Source organism: Trachemys scripta, chromosome 1, assembly GCF_013100865.1.
Source record: "Trachemys scripta elegans isolate TJP31775 chromosome 1, CAS_Tse_1.0, whole genome shotgun sequence".
Lineage (NCBI taxonomy): Eukaryota > Metazoa > Chordata > Testudines > Emydidae > Trachemys > Trachemys scripta.
The window spans coordinates 114,477,988-114,490,731 of record NC_048298.1 but is presented as its reverse complement, the minus strand read 5'-3'; the positions used below and the strand labels follow the sequence as shown (position 1 = coordinate 114,490,731).

At 39.2% G+C, this 12,744-nt stretch overlaps 1 protein-coding gene across 3 annotated transcripts in view; it reads right to left on the bottom strand.

Moving 5' to 3' along the window:
* The window catches only part of PDE3A (phosphodiesterase 3A), a 384,071-nt gene that overhangs the window by 129,132 nt on the left and 242,195 nt on the right, over positions 1 to 12,744 (bottom strand). For 2 of the 3 annotated variants that reach the window (XM_034782214.1, XM_034782232.1), the window contains exon 2: positions 8,099 to 8,149. In XM_034782214.1, the coding sequence (XP_034638105.1) occupies positions 8,099 to 8,149 (51 nt within the window). Of the gene's footprint in view, positions 1 to 2,517; positions 2,711 to 8,098; positions 8,150 to 12,744 lie in introns of those variants that run through there. The other variant, XM_034782222.1, reaches the window with a different exon arrangement.

Genomic DNA, 12,744 nt, shown 5'->3' with positions numbered 1-12,744 from the left:
TGAGCTAAATGTTGTTTCACTATCAATGTCAGCTACATCACAAGGAAGAAACTGTATGTCATAATGTTACTCACTGTGAACTCTGTAGTTTGTTTGCCCTCTTTTCCTGTTCTATAGTAAGCATTCAACAAATGCCTGATCCAGAGCTCATTGAAGACAATGGTAAACCTTCTATTGATTTTAATAGGATTATGAGGTCCTAAAAAGTTATGTTAATTTTTTTTTTAAAAAGTGCAGGGAAAGAACCAGGTGTTACTTTAACAACAATGAGCCCAATCCCGGAGCCCTTACATGAATAGACCCTCTCCTCACACAGCAAGTCCTAACAAAATCAAAATTTAAGTCAATGGTACTACTGACAAGAACAAAGACTTGTGTGAGTTAAGGCTGGAAGATCAGACCAAATAATACTTTGCCATAGCCCCTTTCAACCAGGGATTTCAACTGCTTCAACTAATATTAGTAAATGAGTTTAAGAATGAGATATTTTCCTCGTTTTACAAATGAGAAAAAGAAGGCACAAATGGAGAGAGGTCAAAGCGAATTGCTCATGGTTGCAGAAAGCCAGCATTAAAGACAGAAACAGAAACCAGGAATCCTGACTCATTCCCTTGTTGCAGCCACATCTCTTCAGAGGTATACAAATTTTTATAACTATGAGGCAGTATTTCCTAAATTAATAATGAATAGAAATTAACAGTGAATTAAACACCAGCTTTATGTTTGAAGAAAATTGCCTATGATTGACATGCTTTGTCAAGAGATACAAGTGAGGGGATATATTCACAAGCTTTAAAAAATGTATTTGCTGTCAAAACGCTTGGGATGGGGGTCTTGCATGAGTGTCAAGCTGTGGGAACTGCTTATATCTGCTAGACCATGTATAGCGAATTGGGAACTGAACTTCATGTGCATGCTGCCGTTAGTGTGCTTGTACACTAAATCCTTGCTGGTAAGAGAGAAGCCTCACTAGCTACATTGACATAAACCCTTCAAATTTTCAGCTAGTGATTTAACAGCACAGAAGGTATTACTGCTGTTTATATTGCTATAAAAGAACATTTCTAGCTAAGGAAATATTATTGATTACTTTACTTACCTCTACAGTACATCACTTTGAACTGTTTATAGCTATATGAACATCTATATCAATTATTGGTTTATTTAACTTTTATGGCACTGTAAAAATCAGTTCCTGCTTTTAAATTCACAGCCAACAATGAGGGACAACCCCATAAAAATTTTACATTGTGGACTGAAGTGTGAAGATTCTGCCTGATCCTAAATCCAGTCATTTTAAATTAAGGTCTCTTCAGTGGTTTAGGGCCCAACCTTACAGTTGAAGTTAAGGGAGCAGAGGATACTCAAACATCTCACAAGAAACGCTAAGCACCTCATAGGCTCCAGCTTATACATCTATAAAGGTGTTTTAAATGCATCTCTATGCAGTGATGCCATTGTGGGTTACAATTGCCAAGGAGGAAAATAATCCAGGACCAGATCAAAACCCAAACTATTCAAGTTCACTGTAGTTCAACTATTACACCAACTATTCAGCTGTAGAATACCCAAGCACACAGGGTAAAGGGGCATTTCAGAACATGTGCATATAGTATTTAGTTACTACATTGTTCCTTAGGCCCAAAAAGCAGGAATTTTCCCCAAAGTACTGGTTTCCCATTGCAAGAGATGCCCCACAATGCACTTTGCTGTCAGCACCACTATTACCTAAGCCTGCAAAGGGGCATGGGGTAAGTCTATTGCCAGCATTATTTCTAAGGCCCTTCTTTTTAATGTCCTTACATCTCAAATAAGAGTATTAAAAACTATTACAGAACCATTGAATATCAGGAGCAGGAAGTAGGGAAAAGCCTTACCTTACTTCCATAATCAGTCCTGATATATGGTGATGCAAGCACTAGAGTACATCCTACTATTTCTACATTAAATTCTGGTCTATATATTTTAAAGACACAGATACTTTTCTTCCTTTTAACAACTTTGAAATAATACATCCAGCAAGATGTTACTGAACAAAACCAATTTTTTGCTAATTCACTAAGTCTATGTGTAATCAGTGGATACAGCATATAAAATAATATAACAGATGCACTAAGGACCCCACCTATAATAGACAATGTTTTCATCAATGATCAGTTCACAGTATCCCCAGTCTTTCTAGTACATACATTTCCATTAGATCTTTAGTTAAAGACTCACCTTTGCTAGACAACTGATTTCTGTTGATTCCTTAAAATTGTCCTTCATAATACAATAAGTACGATCATACTGCAATCGTATCTATACATTCAGAAGCACATGCACATGCTTTTGTAAAATCAGCTTTATAAATACTTATGCTAGGATGCACTAATCATTATGGAAACTACAGGCAATGGACAACTGGATTTCATTGTTTAAGAAGAAATATCAGTTACAGTTACTTCATTATAATCAAATCAACAGTGATATTGCCAGGGGACACAATTACACAACAGATGCACCAGTACACGGTACCTGATCAGTAACGGGAATGGACTCCCATCTACGCTTCAGTAAGAACAAGGATTTCCGGCTCATGATTTTGAGTGTGCCTTAGAGGCTTCCCTCTTAAGAATTTGAAACCAATGGCAAGAACCTTATTTCTGATTCTTTTGTTTCATTGCTGTAGACTGCAGAACTCCTAGAGGTATACAAGTTTTGCAAGCTGCAAGGTTGATACTGGTTTTGCCCAAGCTATTTCCCGTTTTATAAGCTTTCTGTCTCCTTACAGTCCCATGACAAAGAGAATAGGGAGAGATAGCGAGAAAGCCCAGCATCCACTGACGAATTACCTCACAGAAGCATGAAGTAGGTAGACAACACCAGACGCACTCAATCTGAAAATAGCTGTTGCTTAGGAACTGGAAGGGTAAAACGCAGCACCTCAGCTATATATAATTGAGAGCTTTTACATTTAAAGTGAATTAAAAACACTGGACTTGTGTGTTTTTCTCTATATTATCATCATTTTACAAGATTAAGAAAGGAAGGATCACTTGGTTCCATAGAGTCCTGGGATTACGCCCACCCATTAAAGAAACCAAACTTGGCTTGATGACAGCAACAAATAATTCTCATCCATATGATGGCCTTAAAATGATGTATGTATATAAAGTGCTTGACACTTCTAAAGGGATTAGAAATGCCAAGTATTACAATCAATTTTTTAGCTGGTAATAATTAATGGAGGCGTCACACTTTTAACTTAGAGGGAGATAATGACAAAGATTAATTCCATTAGTCCACAGTGGCTCATATTATATATATATTCTCTTATTACTCCTAGAGCAATTATGCGCCATGGCACATGCGCAGAATTTATGTCCCCTGCAGATTTCTTTGCTTCAACGCAGAAAAATGACTTTCTGATGGGGAAGCAAAGGGAAGCCACAAGAGCGGTCATGTGACCCTCCCCAACAGTAAGTTTTGGATGCCCAGGGCAGCTGGCAGAGCAGTAAATCATTGGGGGGACAGGAGGTGGGACTGGTGAAGACCCAGCTGGTGGCTCCTACCCTGCACTGGGCTCGGCTACTAGTCCTGGGCTGGGGAGAACGGAACTTCCTCTTCCCCAACGGCATCTGGATTTCTCCCCTGGCTGTAGGAAGCTCTGCTAACTCCCTCACCTCCCACGCTTCCTGCACCCATCGATGCAGGGATAGGAAATCACTGTACAGGGAGCTTCTCCCCCATCCGCCCAACCCCCATCCATCCAGACTACCCCAGCATCTGGCCCCCCCCCCATGGCCCCCCCCCCCCCGGCCCCCCCCCCCCTGCTGAGCCCCAACTATCTTCACCTGGACCCTGCTACAAAGTCCTATAACCATTGCATCCAGAACCCCCCACACCTGGATCCCCCACTGAGCCGGCCGCACCCAGATTGCCCCAAACAGAACTCTCTCTACCTACACCTGAATCCCCCCACACTAAGCCCCTTCAGACTTGGATCCTGCCTTGCTGAGCTTGCCTGCCCACACCTGCTGCACCTAGCATGGAGGGGCAGGACCCTGGGGTGTTTCTGGGGCAGCCCAGGCCTTCCACTGTGTCAGGGTTCGGTGCAGCCTCACTGCTGAGTCTGTGTCCATGATCTCCCGCCTCTGTGCAACCTGTGGCCTGTGCTCCCCAATGCTATGCGGGAGCTTCCACATTTATTTGACAAATTAATTGGCAGAATTTTGCAGAATTTTAAAATATTGTGTGCAGAATTTGTATTTTTTTGGCGCAAAATGCCCTCAGGAGGATCTTATATAAGATATGAATGAGACAGAATGATCCAGTGGAAGACATGACAGATAGGATGTACCTTAATATTTGTGACCTGTACAGAAAATGCAGGATACATAACTAGGAATTTCTATAACATGGAAGGGTAACTTGGAATTTCTCAATTTTGTGTGCATGCATGTATATATGTATGATCTCTAATGTTGCACTGAATTTTTTTGCACTCAGTATTTAAGAAATAAAACTTTACAATATTTCCTGGTGTTTGCAAAACACCACCACAGGATGGGAAAAATAAACTTCTTATGCATTACCGTCTTTGATTCTAGAGATTTAATAAGCGTTTTACAATAAATATTTCTAACATTAGGTGTTACCTTCAAAGATCAAAATCAAATGATTCTTGTAATAGCAATCTGTCTGCTCTCTATGAAGCAAATTAGAATCCATTTTAACTAGATGAGCCCCATGTGCTGTAGTGCTGGAGGTACAGATTTCAATAATGGGGACTGGAAAAAACTGGAGGATTGGTAAAGCTTGTCAGTATCACAATCAAAAGGATGAAGGAGTCTTAGAATAAATAAATACATTAAATAAATAGAAAAAGGAATGAGATACTGCTATGGAAGTTTGCAGCAGGTTAAGTGACATAGAAGTTTAGCCTTGTACTTGACACATTTAAATTCCAGTCAACCACAGCGGCACGTAAGGAGATAAAACTCTTTTCAGAGTCAGGAATTCCCAGAAGCATAGAGGCATTTTTGGGACATCCTGCACTACTTCAAGTTAGGCCTTCACCCTTTGTTTAACCCCCCTAATCAGAAAGCACAAAATGAACACATTTTCCCAGTGTGTTATTAGAAAATGTACAGTGCACTACTGGATAGTTTCTGCAGTTTTCAGACACAAACCAGAGACAAACTGCTTATTCATAATAGAAGAAACATCCTGGTTGAAGGAGAGAGTTTGAAGTTTTATTTTATAGCAAGCAAATTGTTCCACTTCCTTCTCCCCCGAGGCACTTTGCAAGTGCTCATTGAAGAAAGAAGGCTCTAAAATCCTGTTCAGTGCTTTCTCTTCTTTATTCCAAGAGAATTAACAGACAATGGGAGACTCTTCTAGCGGCATGAGTTTTGTGATCTCTCTGTTTTAAAGTCCACTATGCTGAGCTAGACGTTGACCAGCTAGGATTCAAGTTATTACAATTACTCTGATCTAAATAAATAGAAATCTCAAAATAGACTCTTTTGTATTAGGAATTAAATAATGGACAAGAGTTTTCTATATTATATATCTGTGAGTTCCTGAAACAGGGACTCCTGGAATAAACCTTTATTTTAAAATACTCAGTATTCTACAATACTAGACAAAACCACTGCAGCACCATTATTATAAGCTACAGGGTTTTGGTACCACAGAACACTGAAGAACTTTTCTTTTTAAAAGGGAAGCCTGTCTGAAACGTCATTCAAGATGAAAAAGGAACAGTGTTGCTCCAGTTAGAATCCTACACAGAATAAGGTCCAGTACTGAGTTCAGTGAGGTGGTAAAAATGTATAACTTCTCACCTGTAACTCATAACTGCTCACAAATACCTCTCTGCTTCCTTCATTATGCAATCTGAACAACTTTGTCAAAATCTTTTTAGCAACAGTTTCACCCTGGGCAACATCTGCTAAGAGTACTCAATGGAAAGGTTTCACCTGGTCTCCATACAATGGCTATTTCTTGAACCTGACTAAACACCCAAGAGTCCTCTCTATCTGAAATTAGGCCAAGCTGTGGAAACCATCCCGTCCTCAGGAAGAAGCAACATGGAAAAGCTAGCTGACTTTCTCAACCTTCTGCCTGGGAAAAATCGTGTCTTATTGAAGTCAATGGCAAAATTCCCATTGACTTATAAAGGGACAATATGTCACCTCTTCACTATGCTGAAAGAACACTATTTTAAAAAAACCCAAAACTCCAAGAGCTCTAGCTACTAGAATTACTGATTTTCTGCAACAAGACGTCTGTTTACTGCTCAGTCTGTCCTCTGTCTCTCCTTCTTTTTGAAATCCATTTAGCCTCCAGTGCACTGCCAAATGCAGACTTTTAATCTGCATCCAATCCTGCAGATATGTGTTAAAGAGACACTAAACATTTTGCTGCCTTAAGCGATGGCCTTTTCTGCTAGGATTGAAGCACTTAACACTATAAACGTATATCCCTAAATTTTCAAGAGAGTCTAGTGATTTTAAGTGTGCCAAGTTTTGGTTTCCAAACTTGAGACATCTTTAAAGTAGACTGGTTTTCAAAAAACACAGAACCCTGTTTCCTGAACATCATGCCCATTTAAAGTGTCTCATGTTTGGGACTGAAATATTGAAACACCATAAATCACTAGACACTTTTGAAAATGTAGGCCACAGTGCAGGCTTAGGCCAGAATATTAGTGAGTCATAACTTTGACTTTCTTGGCTTATATTTCTTTGGGTTACTATGTTAGAATAAGATTTGCCTGCTTGATTCACTCGGTGGATCTAAACACCAATTTTCTGCCAAATTAGGTGGAGCAGATAATTAAAATCCCGATCTGCATTTGAGCAGAGTTTTATAAAATATTACATATTTATAGGCCTAGCACAGCAGTGCAAAACAGATTTGGAATGAATTTTAAATTCTGTTGTTTTTCTATGAGGATGAGTTTAATTGGAATTTGTAGGTAAAGTTTTTAGATTTTTTTATCTGGACAACCAACAGAAGCAATGACAAACTGCACAACATTATTTTCCAAATTGAAAATAGTGAACCCTGTAAAAACTGATATATATATGACCATACAGAAGTGTCTATTTCTCATTTAAAAGGCTGATGTTTCTGCAATTTTTGGAGGAGGGACAGAAGGTTTGGTAACCCTGTTCACTACACCAATTGCTACAACCCAGTAAAGATAATAAGTAGCAGGCACTTTCTTAGGGACAGAAACTTCTATGAAGTGGGTTTAGGCTTAGATCTTAGTATTTGTACAATGATCCTTGATATAACAGAATGATGAAAAGAAGATCTAAAGTGTGGTGGTTTTAGTTATTGACTCAAATAATTTCAAACACCAGAGTTCTTTGCCCCTACAGGAAATCTCTTGATCATCAGACACCAGTCTCCTCTGAAGCAGAACCAACCCTATGACTTGGTTTCTATAGATGTATTTTTATCTATCAGCATGATACTATTATCAAAACTGCTGTTATTTCTTTGACTTTAGGATGAATCAAGGTAAAAGAAGTGGCTACGAACAATTCCCATAAAATTCTATGTCACCATCAATTCGGTTTATCCTTGTACTGTAGGGGAATACCACAAAGCTTTATAATGGTATTTCATATGCAAACAGAAAAATTATCTACAATATTTGAAAATGCAGCGTTACAAACTTAATACTCTGATTTAGATAAACACTGGAGTTAGAAAAGACATGCGAACACTTCTAATCCATCTTCCTGCCAATGCAAGAATGTTCCCTGACTATCCAGTTTGAACATGACCGCTATTAAATTAAAGTTGTCACCATTTTACACTCTTTTTGGCCATCTCCTGCAAACATGCACATGACTAAATTTACTTATGTGAATAGTCCCACTCACTTGAATAAACCTATTCAAATATGCGTGTTTACAGGATTTAGCCCTTAATTTACCCTTTCAATACTCAACCGTAGCATATATTGTTGCTGATTTTATTAAATTCTGCCCTGTGCAGAACAAGCTCAGCAGACAAAGTAACATATTCCAGAAAAACAAACACCCAACCCCAAATTACAAGAGAACAGCGAGAGAAAAATCCAGCTGTAACTGACCTGTGATCCTCTGGACCCTCGTTTGTGGTCCCATTCAGAGTGCCCCATGAGCTAAAAAAGAGAAGAAAACAAAGTTTATGGTAAGCGATAGGTTTTGCTGATTTGCTATAAATGGAAGGGTTATGTTCTTTGGTGTTCTATATAGTTTTTCTTTTAAACGTGTTTGCTTATTTTTCCTGTTTAATTTAATATACATTTTAGCCAGTATACCATTTTTTAAAAAAGGTATCTATACTTATTACTTTAATTTTGCATGTGTAAAATTGTTAGGGACAGATCACATCTGCTTCTATACAAGCAAAACAGACTGTGCTTGTGTATAAAATTCCCACTCACAATGATAAAGATTTGGCCAGATGTTCAATATGGCCTTGACAAGAGGGATATTACTACATATTAACAACTGGATCATCAAGAAGAGATGACTGTTGATGACATGCCAATGTACATCTTACATCAGGTGTAAAGGGTACATTCTCTGAGAGGAAATAAGTTAAAATCACTCCACTATATGGGGGGAAAAAAGGCAAAGTCGTTTGTGAAACAGATGAGAAGAGCTCAATGTTTTCTAAACATAATCTATCATTGAAACTAAGATTTCCGATAGTATACAACTGCTAAAGTAACATTGTTCATGCTTAACTTATTTTCTGTGGGCCAAACTCTACACTCAGTTACAAACATGCAAGTTACTCTTCATGAGATTGCACTGACGTAGGTGCAGCCACCGGACATGGGATTGCATTGAGTTCCGTGGGATTGTATGAGCATCCCTAAGGGTAGCAAACGGGCAAAGACCGAGAAAACAAGAGCAATTAGTCTTTGCTACTCATACAAACATAACTTTATTCAAATATACAAACAACAACAACGTGAACCTATGAGGATGAATATAAAGTGAGTGAACTCATTACTAATTATCCCAAATTCCTTTCCTTGCTCTTGTCTTCATGTCCCAATTTCTCCCTCTCTCCATGTGCCTTCCCAAAGGAAAGGATGGTACAACCAGAATGCACATACTTGCTTCAGCACTAACACAACTAAATTTTACAGTCCATGCTTCTTGCTATATGTGCACTGGAAACTCTGATCACAAGATCAAAAGCATTTAAGCTGCTCTTTAGAAGAGGGAAAAGCTACACACACACACACACACACACACACACACAAATTCTCATCTGTTCCAATTGTTCCTTCCTGTTGCTTACTTCATGACCCCCCATCATATGTAGTTCTTTCCCCCAACAGTTTGAGATAAAACATTCATACAGATGACTGCTCCATAATCAGAAACAATGCAAATTGCAAGGTCTGACCCATCTTGACCCTTTTCATTAAAACTTGAATTTAGTTACTCGATGATGATGACTGGGACAGAGAAAGCGTTCTTTGAAGGCATTCCCCTGAAGAACAGGGGTATAGGAAGACTTCCATGATTGCTGGGCAGACATGCAGGCTATGTAGCTGAGAAGGGCAGTTTATATATGAAATACATAAAATCTTGAAATAAATACATAAAAATAAAATAAAAAACAACTAGTAATGACTAGGTCAAAGGGCAATTGGGGAGGAAGAAAAAAAACAGGAGGAAAACAGAATATATATGTAAAAAAAGATCATTTTGTTTGTAGGTTGCATCCCCTTCCCCTCCTCTATTTATATCATTTAGCCTATATCTCGTCCGGCTTCCTCTCTAATTGTACAACACCTAGTATTTTGAACAGACATCTAATAAATGATAGATAGCATATATAGGTCAAGAAAAGGTAGAAAGGTACAAATTCTGTGACCCGAGGCACCCCTGTATTCACACCTGACACACTTTTGCAGTAACATTTGTACAATATAAGTCTTGAGGTATCATAGGAAAGCACCACCACACTGGTTATTAATATCATTTAAAATACATGTTAACTTTATATGTGAAGTTACGAATTCCCTCTGTAATAGGTTACTAACATGTTTGAAACAGAAAAGTCTGGGGAGTGGGTAAACAGTTTTTTTTTCCCCCCAGTCAAAGGAAAGGTCAATGCCCCATCCAGGTTCAATCACAAAATTGTAGGATTAGGAGTGACTTCAAAAAGTCATCTAGTCCATTTCCATGCACTCATGGCAGGGCTAAGTATTATCTAGACCATCCTGGACAGGTATTTGTCTAACTTGCTCTTAAAAATCGCCAATGATGGAGATTTCACAACCTCCCTAGGCAATTTATTCCAGTGCTTAATCACCCCGACAGGAAGTTTTTCCTAATGTCCAACCTAAACTGCTGTTGCCGCAATTTAAGTCCACAGCTTCTTGTCCTGTCTTCAGAGGTTGAGGACAATTTTTCTCCCTCCTCCTTGTAACAAACTTTTATGTTCTTGAAAATTGTTATGTCCCCTCACAGTCTTCTCTTCTCCAGACTAAACAAACCCAATTTTTTCAATCTTCCCTCATAGGTCATGTTTTCTACACCTTTAATCATTTTTGTTGTCCACAGCTTTCCTGAAATGTGGTGCCCAGAACTGAACACAGTACTCCAGTTGAGGCTGTATCTGCACGAAGTAGAGCGGAATTGGCAACCTCAGTCATTTATTAGCATATCTGAGGCTGCAGCGACAGTTCAATTTGTATTGTAAAAAGTACCAGGTGGGAAAAAACCAGCATGGAACCTTCTCCATCAGACTCCATAGCTCCTTTTCTCGCAGTAGGAGCATGGAACTTTGAGAAGAATACATTTCAAAAGTTCAGTGAACTATAAAAGAGAGGGACAAAACCCCAAGTTACCTTTCACTTGGCACTTTGTAAGAAAACCTGACCAAGGAGGTGGTCAGCCATCTTGCTGGAAGGAGATGTGGGAAGAATATTACCTTGAACAAGACTGTAGTTTTGTTAAGTTTTAGTCACTAGAAAACATTTTCTACTTGTATGTGTTCGTAACCATTTCTGACTTTATTCCTTATACTTAAAAAAAACTCACTTAAAACCCCTCTGATTAAATAAACTTGTTTTACTTTTATTCTATATCAGCCCAGTGCTGTGTTTGACGTGAAGTGATTATTAATGCTAGTTAAAGCAACAAGCTGCTGGTTTTTGTCTCTTTAAAGGAGCAATTAACCTTATTACTCCTTGGAATGTTCCCGCAGAGGGCTGGACATCTCAGGGAAGACTGTTTTGGGGAAATTTGGGACTGGGGGGTGCATTAGGGGTCACTTGGGTAGTAATAACCAAGGCTAGTGGAGATCAGAGTGTGACTATGGTGTAAACAAGTAGGCTGCTGGAGTCGGAGTTGCTGAACCAGGGCTGCTTATCACACAGACAATAAAACGGTTACTCACCTTCTTGTAACTGTTGTTCTTCGAGATGTGTTGATCATATCAATTCCAATTAGGTGTGTGCGCAGTTCACCAGGAGGTTTTTCCCCTAGCAACACCTGTTGGATCGGCTATGGAGCCCCCTGGATTCATGCTTTTCTGGTTCTCCATATGGGGCCTTTCCGACCTGCCACCTCTCCAGTTCCTTCTTGCCAGATATTCTGACAGAGGGGAAGGTGGGTGGGTTTGGAATGGATATGAACAACACATCTTGAAGAACAACAGTTACGAGAAGGTGAGTGGTGATGTTGCACCCCATAATGCTTTATAGAAATATGCTTATGAATGTAAATATGACATAACTGGAATATGTGTTATGCTACATATGCCATGTAACATCTTTGCAAAGGTCATGTTCTACTGAATGTATTCATCCTATTCATATGCATGTATCATTTTTATATCTGAAATTATGAGTGCTGGCTCTATGCTTGTATTTAAAGTATTTGCTGTAGAAAGCACTTAAGGCAAATTTGGTCAACACAGCATGAAGGGGTTATTCAAGTAAATGGAAGTACTTGGTTAACAATGGACCTTGAGACACGCCGATCCACATCTGAGCTTTCGGCTTGGCCTGTAGACAACTGAGACATGCATGGACATGTGACTTGTGCACGTGATTCTAAAACTCCATGTTGAGCTGTGATTCTACAGAGGGGGAGAGGGCGGTTTCCATCCACAAGAGAGAAACTATATAAACCCTTGGATACCCCTCCATTTTGTCTTTAGCTGGCTAAAGAGGTAGCCTCTCCACCCCCAAAGGATACCTGAAAGAAACTGGAACAAAGGACAGTAACTACGGGAGTGTGAATGATTGCTGGACCCAGACTAGAAGGAGGCTAGTCTGTAAAAGAAGCTTTTATTTTATTTTGCTTGGTATTTCACTTTGTTCCGTCTGCTATTACCTGGAATCACTTAAATCCTACTTTTTGTATTTAATAAAAATCACGTTTTACTTATTAATTAACCCAGAGTATGTATTAATAACTGGGGGAGGGCAAACAGCTGTGCATACCTCTCTATCAGTGTTATAGAGGGCAAACAATTTATGAGTTTACCCTGTATAAGTTTTATACCAGGTAAAACAGATTTATTTGGGGTTTGAACCCCACTGGGAGTTGGGTATCTGAGTGCTGGAGACAGTAGCACTTCTTAAGCTGTTTTCAGTTAACCCTGCAGCTTGTGGGGGACGTGGTTTAGACTTGGATCTGTGTTTGCAGCAGGCAAGCGTGTCTGGCTCAAACAAGGCAAGGTACTGAAGTCCCAAGCTGGCAGGGAAAACGGGCTCAT